At 43.6% G+C, this 18,795-nt stretch overlaps 1 protein-coding gene across 1 annotated transcript in view; it reads left to right on the top strand.

The window, feature by feature from the left end:
• Window positions 1-18,795, top strand: part of PAK1IP1 (PAK1 interacting protein 1) — a 322,418-nt gene that overhangs the window by 203,312 nt on the left and 100,311 nt on the right. Inside the window, exons 8-9 of the mRNA XM_069613439.1 lie at window positions 9,058-9,157; window positions 18,023-18,149. Of these exons, the coding sequence (XP_069469540.1) occupies window positions 9,058-9,157; window positions 18,023-18,149 (227 nt within the window). The remainder of the gene's footprint in view (window positions 1-9,057; window positions 9,158-18,022; window positions 18,150-18,795) is intronic.

Below are 18,795 nucleotides of genomic sequence, written 5' to 3'. Positions count from 1 at the left end.
AGAATTTTCATCTTGTGTGCAATTTTCCCCACTTACTGAATCCACCAGCACTTTTTGCTGGACTATTGGATTTGTGTCCCTCTGAGTGAGTGGGAAACTTTTTTTTTTCTCATTCACTCATTCTTTTCTGTGACTGAGAACCATTTTTTGGTTTATTTTGATGGAGTCTGTTTTCCATCTTTTTGAGGCATATGTATTTTACTATTGCAGCACCTTCTGTGCAGTGTTACTGGAAGCTCCTTGAGCTTTCCTCTCTGGTTTTCTTTTATTTTCCTGTACTAACTTAATGTTACCAGGATAGGGGATACATTTTCTCCTCCCTATGCTTTTCTTTTGTGAGATCAGCACACCCCACCTTATGTGGAGTGCTGAGGGGACACATTCTATCCCATTTCTCACTTCTCCTTTAACTTTCTGGTTACATTGGCAAGTCTTTCAGAGTGGCTTGTGGCAGTGGATATTTTCCACCGACTTTTCCAAATTTTTACGTGCAGTCTTCTGTCACAGCTGCGGTAAAGAACACATGGGTCCTGTCGTCTTTTTTTCTCCAACTCCCAATGGCTTGCCCTTTCTTGAGCCTTTCTTTGCGAACCTCTTTTGGGAAAGTCCTGCTCACTCCTATGTCTTTGACTGGCTCTCATTGGGAAGCCTGCCCTGAAGCGCCAGTGTGTCTGGGAGGACAGGAAGCTGGGAGGACACCGAAACAAACTCCTCAGGTCTTTGTGCTCCAGTGGGTCTGCTTCAGTCCCGTTCCAAATGGGTGCCTGGCGGTCCCTTGGGACAGCCACCACCAAAGTCTGAATATTGCATGCATGCTGATTGGCTGGGTTCCTGCATAAAAGGCAAGGGTCTTGATGCTGAAGGGAGAGTCAACCACTGGAAGAAACATTCTGTAGAAGGAGGAAAGTGGAGGTCTGCAGATACCAACAGCGACTGCCAAACTGACTGAGTAACCGCTGCAGCTCCAGCCGTTTCTTTTGTGCGACAGGGAAGATCCACACTGGAAGACTTCCTCCCTTGGACTGGTGGGCCTAACCAGTCTCGAGACCAGCTACAGTGTGAGCCATCCCACAAAATGGTGGGCTCTTCCAGGCCTGCAATACCTGTATACCCTGGGACCTCTGGCACTGCTGCGGTGCATTGTCTCACCAAGTGCAGTTCTGTCTGGCTGCAAACCTGTGGGCATCCGTCTGGGCCTACAGAGACTCCATCCTGATCGTAGATGTCATCCCAGAAGTGTGGAAGACTGAGAGAAGGAAGAAAGACTGCTGGATGACAACCGTCGCTGCTACAAAGCCTATGCAGCTTCCGCAAAGAGTATCTTCTCTCGTGAGAGGCGGATTGGGTTCTCCTTCCAGAGGTCAAGACATTCAACCTTCATGCATGGTTCATGCATGATTTCCCCCGTGACTACTGGTGAGCCACTTGTGCTGTGACCTTCCAGAGGCCATTTTTGACCATTTGAGCAGGCCCCAAGTGCATCGCTTCCCAGGCACCCACTTCCTCATCCCGCCTCCCGGCCCTCCTTCCACCCTGATTGGCTAAGGCACCAGCTACTGCTAGATTGCTGCATCGAGCGCACCACCATGCTCCAACTCATTTCCCCCGTGACTACAGGTGAGCCACTTGTGCTGTGACCCTCCAGAGGCCATTTTTGACCAGGCCCCAGGCCCTGAGTGTATCGCTTCCCAGGCACCCACTTCCTCATCCTGCCTCCAGGTCCTCCCACCCTGATTGGCTTTCCCCCCTACCCTGTGCCAATTCCATTTGATTCCTGATTGGAGTGGTAAACAGTCATTAGTGACCCTCCCAGGGCAGCCCTCTTCCCGTTGCACCCCCCTGTGGCTAAGGGCCCCAAGGCAACGGGCGTCTCCTACATTGGTGCCTCCAAGACATGTCTGCGGGTGTCCGCAGGGGAAGCCAAGAGACACTGAATCAACAAAAAGGGGGCCACTCTGTAGTGGCGTTGGTCTGCCCATCGGGAAACGTAACAGTCTGGGGCATGTGTACATTATATTCGAACAAGAAGGTGCTGGTACGCAGAAGATTGGTCACTAGGTCAAATTATTCGGTCAAACTTTCCTAGTCCAACCTGTTTTCAAAGAGATCATGCATACATTCACTCACAAAGAAAGAAACACCATATCAGCCTCAAATGTGAAAAAAATAACATTATTTTGGACAACAAGTAATGTTAATCGAAGAAGAAAAAAGAAAAAACAAGTGAGGCCCAGATCATAGGGGCACATAAACATATGCATTTTCTTGATCACGTATATAAAAATTTATACAATTAGCCAAAATAAAAATGGGTGAGAGAGCCATTAATTGAAAAAGAGCATAATTACACAAAATACTTAAACATAGTTAACACACAACACAGTGAGATAACCGGCTCTAATTAGCCGTTATATGAAGAAGACACACATAGCCTGTGGTATATACACGCTAAGTCTTTTCGCCTCCTAATTAATGAGAAAGCTGTCTTAAACCCAGACACTGTTATTAGTTCAAGAAACTGGTTTAAGATGCAGGAAGGAAGTAGATCCTTCTTGGTGTCCCAGGGTCAAAATGATTCTTTATCTGGGATCGGGTCTGCCAGCACAGAAGGGGGAGCCAGGAAGAAACCAAAGGAAGTTCCTTCAGTTGTTGGACCCGTTGAAATTCTTGGTCCAAACTTGCGATTCGGTCTGTAGAAGACCTTCAATCCCCTCTTATAACCATGCGTTTCGGCGGTGTGAACATATAAGTTCAATTTTTCAGAAAGAAAGATCTGCCTTCGTCAGTGCTGTGATTCAAGAAGGGAAAGAGAAAGAAAGTGGTGAGAAGGTATTAAAAGCGGGTTCAATTGACCACTTGTATAAGGTGGAATGTTCCACGTGTAGGCAATGTAAAAATACTCAGGTTAATAAATGCATCTAAATTTGTATTTCTTTGACAACTCCAAACTGTTTGTTCTCGTCCCTAGCGATATTCTAACTGCAGGGAAGAAGTATCACTGGGGGAAAGAGAATCCTAGTTACAAGCCCCCTTCTATAGACTCCACATGGATTCCAAGAGGAACAACCTAGACGTTACCCTCATGGTAATAGCAACAGTATTACTCATTGTGAAAAGGTGCAAAGAACACAAAGTATTAGACATGTGGCTCTGACTTAAGTTGGTGTCTGTGAGTACTGTGGGTTGAAAAGGCCATTAGTGTCTGGCATCCATGGGCAATGCAGTACGCCTAGAGGTAAACAAAAGAGAAGAAAGAAGAAAAGGGGGTTGTTCAATTGGTTGTGCGAAGCTGCGTATGCAGTCATACTTGTTTCAATCCCCATACATTTGAATGGAAAGTACCTGTTTTATTGGAGAAGTTGGTTGCAGCTGTTTGAAATTTAGTGAGGCGTTTGGCTGTGTCACCTCTCAGAGGAACAAATCTCCTAGTAGGCGGGACTGTGGAATCCTGGAGAAAAGAAATCCAGTCTCCTAAGTGGAAATCAGTCCGGAACGTAAAGAGCCCTTTTACATATGGGAGCGGTGCATCTGGGGCGGAGAGAGATGCGGGGATGCAGTTAGTGAAACATGCCCCTCCATGGTTGTAGGAAAATGCTACTGTATGAGAGAAATGATAAATCACGGAAGCATGTGTGCGCTGGTGGCAGGGGGTGCACGTACCTGGAGGTTCAACGGACCTCTTGCGAAAACTCAGAGCCGAATGCTGCGGAGTGCCAGTATTCCACGGAATGCGGAAGCAAACACAGGGTTGCCGTAGATACAGAGGCCCGTAATGGGGCCGGAGTAGCTCTGCATGTCCCGATAGAGACACCCAACAAAAACTGTAAGTGTGGCATGGGTGGGGTGTAGAGCAATTACTCTACTCCAGAAAGCCCTCGCCACTCTACCTTACCTCACCATAACGTAGACTGCCATAGACTTGCAACATGCATACATAGAGAGATTTGTAACCACCAGCCTATATCCATTCCTGGCTAGTCGTAAATGTTGCATTGCATTACGCACTAACTTACTAGCCAATGTTAACTAGTGCCACACATATAGAGAAGGGCCAAGATTAGCTTGCATCACATCTAGACAGGATTATGAGTGTTAGCAGGCACCACACTTAGATGGAATTCTTAACCTTAGCCTGCGTTGCATCTAGATAGAAATGTGAATGTTGGCATGCGCCACACTTAGATGGAATTCTTAACTTTAGCCTGCATCGCATCTAGATAGAAATGTGAATGTTAGCGTGTGCCACACTTAAATGAAACTGTGAGTGATGACAAGTGCAACACTTGAATGGAATCGTGATCACTAGCCTGTCCCACATCTAGATAGAATATTGAAATTAGCAAGCGCCATGCTCCGATGGAATAGTGAATGATAGCAAGCATCACACCTAGACATAATTGAAAGGACAGCAATGTCAATTAACCAAACCACTAACAATGTCATCCCTCTGCATACACCTCAAATTCTAACCAAACAGGACCACAAGCCTAAAACGCAGGAATCTGCACAAACTTCGGTACACTGAAACAACAAAACAAACCGCACATAGACCTGCACAACAGCACACAGCGACTACCGGCCGTAAAACACCCCAAGCCAATCAACGGACCCACTGGGCTGAGGCTGCCAACAGCACATCACTGCTCTCTTGCACTTTTCCAGCATATTCCCACTAACTCACCCCCCACCTCTCCCTCTTTCAGAGCCGCCCGGGGACCACTTCAGTGGTGATAGTGCGTGGTACAAAAATCCCTTAACATTAACAAAAAAAAAAATATCCTTTAACATATGTCAAGCCTCCACATCCAAGTCCCGTGAAGATAGACTGCTGGGCATCCCTGTGACCGAGTCTGACCGTCTGCTCCTGCCTAAAGTTCTCCATAACAGACACCACGGGCAGATACCCGGAGCGGCTGTCGTCTTACCTGGGGGACCCGCCGGTGCCATCTCTCTCCATCATAGAAGGTACTGTGTCTGAATCCTGGGTACTTACCTAGGCATTTTTTGTGTTGCTGTTGACTCCTCCTGAGCTTCTCGAGTCAGGTTGGGGTTGACGACCCAACTCTCTTCTCTCAGGGCGAAGTGCATCCCTCCTAGATGCCGGAATCCTTCAGAGGGCCTACCCAGTCCCCCTGTGAACCCTTTGAATCAAATTCCATTACTTGTTACTAAAACGCTTCTGCTATTTGACAACTTTAACAGCATCTGCCTTCTTTTCTGCCGCCCAAGGGTCCGTTGCCCCCCAGTTTCCCCATCTGACTTTTTGAGACATGCATTCCCCAGATAGGGTTTGAGTTCCAAAGATAAGGTTTTCCTAGAGTTGTTAACCTAGCAGTATTGCTAATTCAATAAATGTTGGTTAATGCATGATTTGCTAATCTGAAACTACTCTTGTGCTTACCTGATTATCATCTAAAGGTCTACTGTTTGAAATGAGTATAGCTACAGCAAATATCTAGTGCAAGTATTTCTGTGTGAACTGATTTTTACTTTCCTGAATTATTTCGACGCTAACTGTTCCTATTATATATAATAAATGAGCATTTTTTTAATATAACTACAGTGTAAGTGTTCCCTTGACTGTAGGTGTGCCCAACGGTCTTAGTACTTAGCCACTGTCCTTCTCCCTCCTAGACTAAGCCCGGCTGCTTAGCCATAGCTACCAAACCTTTTGGGTGGTTCAGGCCAAATCTAAGAATTGGAGCCCCGTACCTCTTAAGAGTGAGTCTTCTCTAGTCCTACCGTACTTTAACTTTAGTAAAACTCCTTATGCGTGTGTTCAGCCCGAAAAGTTTTGTACTTACTGTCTATTTTGATTAATTTGCATGCTTTCTGTTCGTGTATGTGTGTCATTGTACCATTATACCATCCCGACAAAAGTCTAAGCCTCACTGCTCTACCACCTACCTTGATTGAGTTTAGGTAGATTGAAGTGTCTTCGCCCTGTTCACTATAATGGTGTCCTCTCTGGACCCTCCATCAGGACTGGTTCTGAAAATCCATCTTAAATGTGAAGGCGCCTAAATATTTTAATCTGTTTCTGCATTTTTGGACATTAGGGTTCATCTAGAACCCTACAAAAGTGTGTGCCGACTTGTTTTGTGGTTACAGACCCTACCTGGTAATATGGCAGAAGTAAAAGCAAATGTTTTCATTTAGGAGTGGTTTCACATGAGAATTAGGAATTTGTATTTCGCTGAGCCATCTCTACAACGTGAAGGTCACAGTTTCGACTCTCAGTGAGATTAATGACCGGTTTCAACCTAAGCATCTTTTCTGTACAAATCCACAAACAAGTGGATAAATACGGCAATAGACCACCCCATAAACAAGTCAAAATTACACCTCTGATCACAAGTTAGACAACTGATGTTATTTATCATGACTAATTGCACTTTACCACAATTCTGACTTTAGAGAGATTGCTGGTTCGAAGCTTGCAAGGCAGAACTCCAGGATGAAGTTGTCACTAGGAAACGGATAACTTTATAAACATGTTTTAAAAAGCGCTGGCATTGGTGCGTTTGTTCATGGTAAAGAAATCTCTTGGACATGATGGAAGGAATGAGGTTATATGACCCTGAGAAGAAAGAAATTAGACCAGAAAGAAACTGAGCCCGAAAGAAATGAAAAAAAAAGACAATCCAAGGAGGAAAGAGGGATCCTGAGGAGTCAACATAATGACCAGAATGGAGAAAGGTGAAGAGCTTATTAAAAAAAAAAAGTTGGAAGAACATAAAAAGGAAAGGAGACACGGTAGCGAGAACAGGGACTTTTACAGCAATTATTTTACTTTTTTAGGATAATAATCAATTCAGCAGAGGAACACAAATTGATGAAAGCAATTTGTTTAGTAAAACAGCTATTTCTAAATATTATAAAGGGTACTTGCCCCATGTAAGGATCACTTGGCTTTTCACTGTAGGAGGGTGTTGCAAAACAATGTATGTGATCGAAGCCTACTCTTTTATGATCAATTTGAACCCCTATATTATGCATCGTACTAGAGAACGTTGTCTCTGTTTTTAGGACAGAATTCCAGTTTTGGAATGACCTGGACCTATTTTGTGGATCCCTAAACGTGTTTTTTGGTTATTTTCCCAACCATTGACTGCCCATGGCCATGCTAATCCAAATGGCCGTTCCCACACAATGCCTGCTCCTCCCCAAACAAAGCACCTCCTCCTGCGACTGCTCTATTTTAGCTAGCTTTATCAAGCAGTAACATCAAACTGTGTGCTGCAATTGTTCGCCAGTGTTATTTCAAAGCTGTCTACTCGGGGTTAATGACTTACTCGCAGATATATAATGTCTTCATTGCAGCTAAACATGTGCTTCTGGGTGTAATAGAAATCTCTTAGCCAACTATTTCTTCTGCCACTTGATTTATCAGCAGCATGTGTGCACTTGCACGGTTCAAAACGATTACTGGCAAACCCAACATTGTTGTCTGGTGTTAGAATTTGGCTATCCATTTGCCAGACATCGCTACAATATGCACTGGTCATCACTCTGTCTGCTGTTGCCAGGTATGGCCAGGTAGTACCATTATTGCAGCTCCTGGCAAGTACCTATCCAATTCCTACACAAAAGCCAAAAGGTTCTGGCTTTGCCCCAGCTTGTAGTTGTAGTTTCTAGATATGTTTAGGTAACTGGAAACTAGATATGCCCAGTACTTATCTAATTTTACAGTATTTTGGCTGTTAATTTCCTCTTTGGACTACAGTATGTGCCTCTAACATCTTTCTTTTTAAAATTTGTATGTTTTAGAGATTGTGGGGAACAACTAATGACCATGTTTTGAGTCATAGGACTACGTTTGATTAACACTGGACCCATTGTTGCCTGCACTCCAGATAGGGCATCCCGAAGTTTCTACTGATCTCTGGTACTTACACACCGAATACGAGTGCCCCTCGTAACGCGCACACTAGGCACATACTAACAGGATCACCTCTGCGGGATAGACATTCTATATTCAAATACACCATAGCTGGCTAGCGGCAGCTAGGTTGAGACCCAGGACCCTTCTGGGCCAATCCCCCCAATAGACGTACCTTAACTAACAATACTTCAACTTCAAGATTAAAGCCATCTGCTTAGCTTCATTTTATATCAACCCTTAACTTGGGGATAGGCATGTAAAATGAGCATACGAACAACACTGGACAGAGGCCTTTATCTTCCCCTCCCCCCATGTTTCACTTTGCATTCATCTCGCCATGTCCTATATTATTCAGCTGGATTGGCAAAAGCCAGTGCCCTGCCATGCCACATCGGTGGCGGTACCAACCGACTTGGTAAAACACTCAATACTAGAGCACCTCTAAAGTCCATCACACAACCAGCACAAACTTTATCTAGTTCCCAGACTTAATTGGGTGCTAGATCATGCCATCCTCATAAATCAATCAACACATCATCTATGCGCGTACTGATAACACGCACATGCACCCACACACCCATTTCCCACCAGCCTTTTCCCTTAGGTTTTCCCCTGCAGAATCCATGTCTTATTCCCCCCCCCCCTTTCTTATTACCTTTACCCAATTCTCTTTTGTCGTAGCCCCTATTCTAGCTTATTCATCCCCACCTTTCCCTACCCTCAGACCAAGGTCGGGCAACACCTGTGCAGGATCAACAATAAACTGTGCTTTCAGACAAGGTCTGCTTGCTGCTTCTTTTTTTTTTTTTTTTAAAAAAAACATGTGCCATTTTGCGATTTCTGGTCAGTGCAAGTTAATAATTTAAATAGCGTAGTTTGACAACATTAGTCAAACTTGGACTCCTATTGCGGACAGCCTTTTGGCATGTGATACTAACCCTAGGGAATTAGGTCCCGACCTTCAGGATGTTACGTCTATGTTAATGCCATTATATGATTTTGCCTTGAATCATTTTGTGAACGACATACTCGGCACCTTGAGTTTGCAAAGAGTATATTGGAGTTATTTGCACTTAAGGACACATTGGTGGTCAGAAAGGGGACGTTTTAACGTTTGACATCCGAGTTTTGTTTTCCACTTTTCAAACATGATGCTTTCTTTTATTTAATAGGGTTAAATGCATTTACGGTTTTGAGCTTGAAGGGCTTAACATTTTAGCGTCTGCATCAACGGATGGATTCATGAAACTGTGGAAGATTGAGCTGGACGAGGCAAGTATGGGGTTATGTTGCCAGCGTCAAGCCCTAATCATGCATATTGTGTCTTGGCAAATTATGGAATTGTGTGACTCTTGAATGTATGCTCTCCAGCTATGCTGTGCCTTATATAAATGTTAATGTGGTGCCTTACTTGCCTTAGCCAGAATCATTTGGGTATTTCCTGAACTGCATACTTTTTGTTTTGGGTACTAGGTAGTGCTTGAGGGCCAGCTATACTGCGAAACGGTTGCATTGGAGTGCAGTTCCTTTGATGAGGGACACACAGCTTGTTTGTGTTTGGTTATTTACCCACCATGTTACTGCCTTTGGTCGTTCCCATCCACTATCTGCACAAAACACATACTCCTGGGATCTCACTAAGCTACCTCTATCAATCGATAGCATGAAACCTTAGCCTGCCTTGTTATTTTTAAGCAAACTGCTGAGAATTACTGTTTTAAGTGCAGATTTAAATATGCTACTGGTGGAATAAAATGTCTTAACCAAGTGGAACTTTGGTCACTTGATTTCTATCTGCTCCTTTCACTGAAATCCTGTTAACACAAGCATTTCCAAAGACAGCCGTTTTTGGTTTGTGCATAGGTACTGGCTAGCCCATGGGTCTGCAATATGTGACTCTGTTGGTGGGCATTTCCTTTAATCTTGCTTCATCCCCAGGCCTCCTCTTCATCTATGCCAATTCTTGAGGGTCTTCCTCTAATGGAACTCCAGGAACTACTCCTTTGGGGTAATTCTCTCCAGCCTAAGTCTGCCCTCTATTCGCAATACTGATTCCTCTTAATCTCTGAGAACTTGCCTGCCTGTCCCTAGTGCTATATGCTGGACATTCGTCAGAGGTCAACATTAACATTGGATGGTCTAGTACAGATTATTTAGTTGACGATAGTACAGAAGAAACATAGTTCCATCAATTTTGACAAACACACTCTTGTAGCATTGGAAAAGACCAAATCTTTATAATGGCAATATTCATGGCATCCAGGTCTCTATTGGGTCAGTAGGACAACTTTATATCCGACCATTCCTTAAGGGTTGGAAAAGATATGCAGAAGATGCAATTAATTGGTCATTCACCAATAATCACGTATTTTGCACATCTGACACAATATAGACCTGGATGCCAAGGACACAAGCTGTTTCTTGGATAATCGAATGATGAAATCGTGTTGAAAGCTGGTAGTAACCTGTAATGTGACGGAGAATGGGTATTGTTCCCTGCCTGAATCTTTACACTAAAAGTAATGTGAAAATATGCCCAGGGAATAGCCTTCCCAAATGTTACAGGATGCATCGTTGTTGGACATCTTCTAGATGGAATGGATTCTTGAAGTATTTTCCAATGCTGTCAGCATGACTTTGTCAACATTGATGGGAGCATGTTTGTTCTGTACCATCTTCAACTAAATAATCTGGACTGCTAGACCATCCAATATAAAAGAAAAAAAGAAATTATAATAATAAACACATACCTGACTTTGCATGACAGGATATAGTTGTCTTAGTAAAAGTATTGTCCCGATTACTTATGGATTGCAATTATATGAAAAAGAAAATACATTCTTGCCTAGCACTCCCACATAGGCCTTTGACACCTAAAAGTGGAGGAGAGTATTATTACTGCACTATCTCCCCACGAGCCCCTTTGAACTTGCAGCAAACCGAGAAAAGAGAGTGGAGAGAGCACTGAAGGCAAAAGCAGAATACTGTGGGAGCTGTGCTGCTAGCTTTGCTACAAAACTGCCAATTTAATTAGCAAACCTACAGAATTGCATAGAAAGTTGCTATGCGTCTTTGCTTATTTTATGCCTTGCAGTTAGGCGTATACCACCAGACCCACATGGTCTCAATACTCTCCTAAAAATAGGTGGAAACAATATAACAACCTTTAGGCAAAGTAATCCAGTGCCGCTCTGTGTACAGGAGTGCAGTGTAGTAGTTTATTAATTTAAAGGTCCTAATGAACCACAGGTTTCAGCTAAAATCCATCTTGGATGTAAAACCCTACACACCCAAGGGAGACCAACAAATCATGTCAATGTCCGGAAAATAACCTTTTTCGTGGCTTCAATAGAAGTTTAAAAGTTTGTTTCCCCAGTGGAATTGTTGGGGAGATTTTCTTTTTCCAAATCTTATCCTCTGCCCTGAGCCTCCCCGCCCTACTGCTGGACCCACTGGGATTTTTTCATTGACTTTGAAGGTGAGTGAAACTTTATATCTCTCTCCACCTGATTTTACTTTTGTTCCGGAACCACTGGACCAGAGAGGGGAAGTGTCTCCCCTTAGTTGTCGTTCCATGCTTTCCTATGGCAGCACCACCACCTGCCCACCCCTCACCCACCTTGTGGTGTGCTGCCAGAGACCCCAGCAGCGTCCCTTTTTGAAATGTAATTTTGGGATCACTAGTGATTCCCCAGACACCCTTGTACAGGAGTGGTCATCGCCCTGATATTACTTTGTTGTTTTTGCTTTTTGCAGCACAAGCCATATTCAGTAGAGAGCTGTGTGGACACTTTGTATCCTCTTATCTCAGTTCTAAGCTTCATGTTTCCTACATTCCAGGCATCTTCAGAACAGGCTGTTACTTTTGAACCTATTTTTAAAAAAAAATGTGTATGCTTTTTAACCGGGCTGCCACGATAGTACACTAAAGGAGACCATATATTGAAAATGGACCCCCTTCTTATTTTAAGTCCTGTTCATGACAGCCTGCCCTTTAGCTGTGTTTCTTTCCAGTTTGAAACTGAAAACCAAATTGCAATATTAGTAGAATTGTCTTATGAGGAAACACTCAAAACATGAGAAAAATATTTAATTTTCCATCCGTTGATTACCTTACTCTAAACGTGATTGGATCTGCCATTGTGTAACTCAACTAATGGAATGCTGCTTCGTTTTGTGCTCAACATGGGTATAGTCAATTCTTAGTTTCTAAAATTATTTGAAACAAAATATCCATGGCCAGATCGAATTTCCATATGTATTAGTGTAACTAATTATTGTAAAATGATGCGATGTTTTTGTCTGTTTTTAAATGTATATGTTTTAACAGAAAACACAATATTGGAACAAAATAAATTAAGCATTTCAAAAGTCATTGTGCTATGATCCATGACCATGGTTTCTCTTAACAAGCTATAACTAAATCTCAACGGTATAACACAGCGATAATTAATCGCCAACAAACATCCCTAAAAACAAAATTTCATAATCCGACACATGTAGACGACAAAGCACACCCCAAGCGCGCGCATACACGAGCCTCTACCAAGTTACCACTCGCAACCCAACACAGAGGCCCTCCCCTTAGCCCTATACATCGTTAAAGGGCGCCCACACCCTCAGCTTTTTCCTAATCTTCCATAATCTCAAGATTTGCTTAGCCGCAGTCACCAATGCTTTGTTGATCCAACATTCAAATCACTGGGCAATCACACATCTCTCACTATTTGATAGCCAAAGTACCTGAGGAGGCGACCTAAGAGAGGTTATATTTAATATCACATCCCATCTGTCCAAACCCCTCCCCCCCCCCTTTCCACTCCCCTGCAAAAGCCAAGGACTCTGGAACAATCCCACAACATGTGCAACAAGGTACCCCTTTCACTACCACAACACCAACATGAATCATTGCTCAATAAACCCAATCTGTCCAGGAGTCAGATTTACTCGCCCTAAGACTCAGTTGCATGAGTATTAAGTTCAAGTCTAATTTTGGCCTAACAACCTCTTTCAATTTACAGTCCCACTCTGACAGAAATATCCTGTTCTAACTCACTGCCCAAGGCCATCTACATTTCTCCCAGGATTCATCATATGAGGGTTTTATAGGTATCGTCTTAAGGAAAGTGGCGACCATATGCAGTGGTGGGTCAAACCACAAGTTGCCAGCTTAGATTCCAACAGAGTGTCTAGCATACCCCCCGTCTATGTGCTAAAATGGACTTTAGAGCCATATACCTCCTTAACTCTTCCCAAGGCAAACCCTATGACAAAGAGAAGTAAAAGACACCATTTGCCCCTCTTTCAAAACATCACTTAACATCAGTATGCCTCCCGCAACCCAACATCGCCAACATAAATCTTTGTTCCCAAGTTGCAGCACAGGCTTGTGCCATAATGAGGTATTCTGACCCTTCTCAATCAACCACGAGGCAAGAGCTACCTGAGTAGCATCTATTGAGGCAATTTATTACCCAAACTTGGCATTTTCCCCATGGAATACACATTACCCAATAAATATGCAGAGAATCTATCTCTATTGTCATCGAAAGCGGCATGGAAGTCCCCTCCTTCGCAAAGTAGGACACAGATTTCTTAAGCAAGAAGCCTCTACTATTTGCAAGCTTGTAATATCCTTATTCCTTTTCTGTCAGGATCAAACTCACAACCATGGATTTCACCTTGCGCAGGAAAACCAGCAAACGCCATCTTGGTAAAAAGCAACAGATTGGGTGGCTCTTGTGAGAACCAAAACATGGTCATAGATAATTAACTATTGTTCAAAGCGATATTAATAGTTAAAGATTTCTACTTTGGTCAGGTGCTACCAGTAAAGGAGAGGTGAGCAGTCCTATAGCAGGGGGCATCCCGTGTGTTGTGCAGCAGCTGGGGAACACCATTCTGTCCCCTCAATCTTGTGGCTTCTTGGAACATTTTGCTACTTTCATTCAATTGGATTGCTCAAAATACATGGATGGGTCCCATTAAGATGAAGCTAATGTAAAACTTGTATTTATTACAAAAGCCTCTAAAGTAAAGTATAACTATGTTAATTAAAACCTGTGTTTCCCAAAGTATGGTCATTTATTTTATGACGCAAAGTTTCTTTACCAAGAAATTAAAGTAAACCATAAGGTAAAAGTAATCTTAAAACGGGTTCATCCCTTCTTGCATGTAAGTAGGTAATTTTCCCTACAACACTGCATGTAAATTCATAATTTAACATTTGTGTAACTTCACAATGAACTCAAGCCAAAACTATTTTTACTGGATCCACATAACTAGCAACCGAGATACAGGCCTTGAGGACGACTTAGGTCGAAACACCTGTTGGCTGATCTTTGGGAATAAATCATAACAGATGAAGATTTGATGAGACTCATTTGTCTTCATAATACTTTTGTACAACTATCATTACAGAGGCAAAAGCGCGATTCACGAGTACCAATCTATTTCTTGTTTCATTCAGGATAACGCACAGTTCTACCAGGTGAGTAAGACCTTATGGTGTAATATACAATTACAGTTGCTTTTCAAATCAGTGGAACACAGATTAAGGTAAGCAATCACTTTCTACACTAATGTAGGATTGCACCAGGCAGACCAAGTTCAGCTAAACCTACAGAACACGTTTTAAGAATGGCACACAGCTATTCAAGGCAGGTAAAACCTAAGGGTGTAATATACTATTACAGCTGCATTTCAGATCAGTGGAACGCAGACTAAGCTAAACAGTAACTCTTTACAGTTATTATGAATGGCACACAGTAATTGAAGGCAGGTAAAAACCCAATGCGGACTCTAGACAGGCTAAACAGCCGGTCAGGGGAAGTAAGACCCAGTTGGTATACTTGTACATTTATATCCTAAAAGAAATAGTAAAGTGAAGCCAACAGCATTACTTTTGGGAAGAGGCATAACCAATTCGCAGGTGAGTAAAATAACCTTGTATATACCTATAAGAATGGCAAAACACATTCAATGTAAGTAAGAACTTTGGTAACTGCTCACTCTGAGTGACCATTATCAACTCTTTCACAAGTAAGTAACTTTTAAACACTTACCTTTTCTGGGCAAAAGGTCCAAACCTTAGAAGTCTTTCCATTTTCTTGGAGAATGAGTGTTCTCAGAAGCAGAAGGGGGTCACTAGGGCTCTAGTGTCGAACAGGCAGGTCAGGATAAGCACAGATGTAGCAAAGGTCAGAGCTCCTGTGGAAGTCTCTTCAAAGAAGTATTTTACTTTAGAGTTAGTTAGGGTCCCAGGGACTTCTGAGAAGACACCACAGGTGTACTCAAGCAGTGGGCCTGGGTGAACTGGATGAGGGGCCTCCCAATCGCAGAAAACACCCCAAATGCTATACAGAAATCACACAGGCTTAGGATAAGTAAATACCTCAGCCAACACAGTACCTCAGCACAGAAGAGTCTGCAGCAGGAAGACTTCAGGATCTGCAGCCAAAAACCCCATAGATAATTCCTTGTCATGAAGACTGGACACTGGAAGGGATTTTGCAGCATGGATCAATGGAAAAGTCCGCAAGCAAGAGTTTCTTTGCGGCTGGATGTGGTTTTGGCACCTTTTTCAGGAGCCAGAAGAAGACTGAATATCGCTGGTTGGTTTCTCGTCACTAATCTGCTCCATTATTCTGGTGTGGGCACTTCCAGGGGTGGAATCTCATCTTTGGAGGTCCAGCAGAATGCCACCAAAGTTTCAGCTCGATTCGTAATTTGGAAGACCGTGCACTGCACAATGGCTCGAGGTCCAAGAGTATTGGTATATTGCAGCCCGGCAAGGTCTCTGCACATCACGGGATGACTCAAAATGCAGGTCGTCTTGCTTCTAGCGGATCTCACCAGGCTATGGGTTGGGGTCATCGTTTTCAATATCCCCAGGTCACTTGCAAGGAAGGGTAACAGCAGGCTCCGGTTATACCCGGTTACACAGCAGGCTGTTTGGTCACTGGAGATCATCTCGGCCGCGGTTTCTTCATCTTCCTCTTTGGATTCAGGTCCAGTTGTCGACTGCCTCTTCTGCTTCCAGGATTGGATTTCTATGCAGGAACCCAGCCAATCAAACCGGCTTGCAACATTCAAACCCTACCAGGTCCAACATAGGTCTTTCCTCTCTTCTATCTCTCTCTACTTGTGGTGTTCCCCGAGAGTCTACCCTTTCTCCCTGGCTTTTCAACCACTACCTGTCACTGCTTGCCCAACAAATCGCTACATTCTGCTCTAACCTTCAGTGTTATGCAGATGACACCCAGCTCTCCTTCAGAATCACCTCAGCCACCTTTGCTCCTTCTCTTATACCAAACTGTCTGGCCGCAATTCTGGATTGGTGTGCCGCCAATGATCTCTGCCTTAATGCCAGTTAAGACTGAGATCCTCCTCATCGGGCCTGCTCCCTCCTTTACTCTCTCTGGCCACCCACCCTGGGGCCCTCTTCCTGTTCCTTCCTGTGAGGCTAAGAATCTTGGTGTCATCGTCGAATCCACCCTCTCCTTCTCTTGTCACATCTCTGACATCTCGAAGAAGTCACACTATCAGCTGCACCACCTCAGAGGTATTCTGCCTTTTCTCACTTTCCCCCGAAAGCTCACTGTCTCCATAGCCCTAATCCTCTCTAGGCTGGACTATTGCAATAGTCTCTTTCTAAATCTTCCTGCCTCTACTCTTCAAAGTTTACAACTTATCCGGAACAGGACTGTGAGACTTGTCCTTGGCCTCAAGATCAGGGATCATATCTCTCCAGCTATGAAATCTCTCCACTGGCTCCCTGTGGCTGCAAGGATCAAGTTCAAGACCCTTTGCATCGTCCACAAGACTTTCTGGGGACAGGGATAACACTGCCCCCAACGTTCTCTTCCTAAACATCTTCCTTCTCAAGCCCTCCACTCATCCAACTCCAACTCTCTGAAGGTCAGACTCTTCTCAAAGCAGAGAGTGAGTGGTAGATCTCTTTGCTTGACTACGACCTCCCTCTGGAACAACCTACCTGCCTCTCTCAAACTTGAGCAGAACCACCTCTGGTCCCGGGAGCCACTCAAGACCCTGCTTTTCGATTCCGCTTTCTCTCTTGCTCGCCCTTGCTGATGTCCCAGACTGCTCCACACACTGGTCACCTGGCCACTGACTAAAATTCAGGCCTAGGCTCCTGCATGTCCAGTTGCCCTTGCACTGCCTCTGGGCTTCCCCAGCACTTAAAGGTCTTCATCTGCAACCCTACAGTCCCTAGTCTCTCTGCACTTATGAGCCACCCTGTTAAAGCACTTATTGAGTTACCTGCACTTCTTCCTTTCACCACGCACCCCCATGGCACTGCTCCCCTTTCCTCATCCCCGCACTTGCGCGATCTGATTGACACAAGCCCTAGTAAGATGGTGGTTTTGTTCTTCCGCCCCGGCCCCTCACCCCTCCTTGTCTAGTTGTGTCTAGAAACACTTGTGTGCAGGCGCGTTATACATGACTTATATCATATAAACCTGGGGGGGTGGCAGTCCTTTCAGGACAGCCAACCTCCCAGTTGGAACTGGATTCTCACAGGCAGGCTGGAAGACAAAGGGCTGCAGAGTTTTGGACTCCTCACTCGCTTCCTGCCTTCAGACACTCTGGAACCTGAGCGTGCTTGACCGAGGTCACCCGCCGAAGACTTGTAGCTAAAAGTGTAGAATTTGCCTCCTTTTGTTTACAGAAAGTCTTAGCCGCTATTCTCCTGTGCTGAAAGTAAATTGGCAAATCCAGGAATCCCATTTGTGTCTTTTTTTATCAATAATAATTCAATCTTATCACATATTCCCTTAATTCTTGCTCGTAGCCTTGCCAGATGAAAATGTCATCGACCTAGAGGGATCAGGGAATAATGTTGCTTTTTTAATCTAATAATTATAATAATGGACATGTCTGTGATGTTCATTGCCTACAGAGTGACAAATGTCTTGCTTTAGTTTCATTAATGTATATTCTAGGCACTAAATGGATGCCTGCCGGTGCAGATTTTACTAATTGGGAATAATTAATAAGGGTTACAGTCAAGTCAGTGAACTCAACAACCTCATAACAATATTAACATAATCTTATTTAATAAAATGTGTAATACGTGATTATAATCTGTCCTTTTTGTCTTGTGCTACTGTTCAGATTCAGAATCCACCATCCTTGTTGTGTGAAGTAGACACCTCAGCTAGGCTTACTTGCTTATCTGTCTGGCTTGAGAAAGACATGGAAGTAAAAGAAACAGCCAGTGAACGTGCACTGCCTACTACTGGTATGTACCTTTTTTCAATGTTTTTGGGCAACTATAGAATGTATGTTTTATTAATATGTTTATATCTGTGCAAACTGGTTTGTGTTCATTTAAAATCCGAGTTTGGTAGGTCCGCAAAAACACTAAGATGTTAAATATAAAAAAAAGCATTTAAGAGCTCGGTTTTAATCTCCTTCGGGTAATTCTCCCAGGTGTTTTTTGATTTGACAGTACAAAAATGTTAAATGTATTTGAAAATGTTTTATAAAACTTCTCGTAAATGTTCTGTAGTGGTTCATATCTGTTAAATGACTAGTTAGACTAATTCCTCTGAGCAGGCCCAAAGAGCGTAAATTAAAAGCACAAACCAGCTTTCAATGTGATCGGATGTTGCACCCTACCACGAGGATTGGAGGACTATTGATTTTTCTCTACCTGATGCACCCGACTTTCCTCATGTGAGGGCTCACCAGGAATCTAAATAGAGATTTGTACCCTTTTAGAGATCCTGAGTTCCTCAAGGCTAGGTAGGCTATTCCAAGAAACCCTTCCATGTGAGAATCTTCTCACACAGCTGGCGCGTGTGCTTTACTGGTTGGTGACGGTCTTTGCTTGATACTAGTAGAGTATAGCCTGCTGTAAGATGATGGGGTGTTGCTACAGGGAA

The sequence above is a fragment of the Ambystoma mexicanum genome, chromosome 5p, assembly GCF_040938575.1.
Source record: "Ambystoma mexicanum isolate Mex_15411 chromosome 5p, UKY_AmexF1_1, whole genome shotgun sequence".
NCBI classification, from domain to species: Eukaryota; Metazoa; Chordata; class Amphibia; order Caudata; family Ambystomatidae; genus Ambystoma; species Ambystoma mexicanum.
This window is presented reverse-complemented; position numbering and strand designations above follow the sequence as displayed.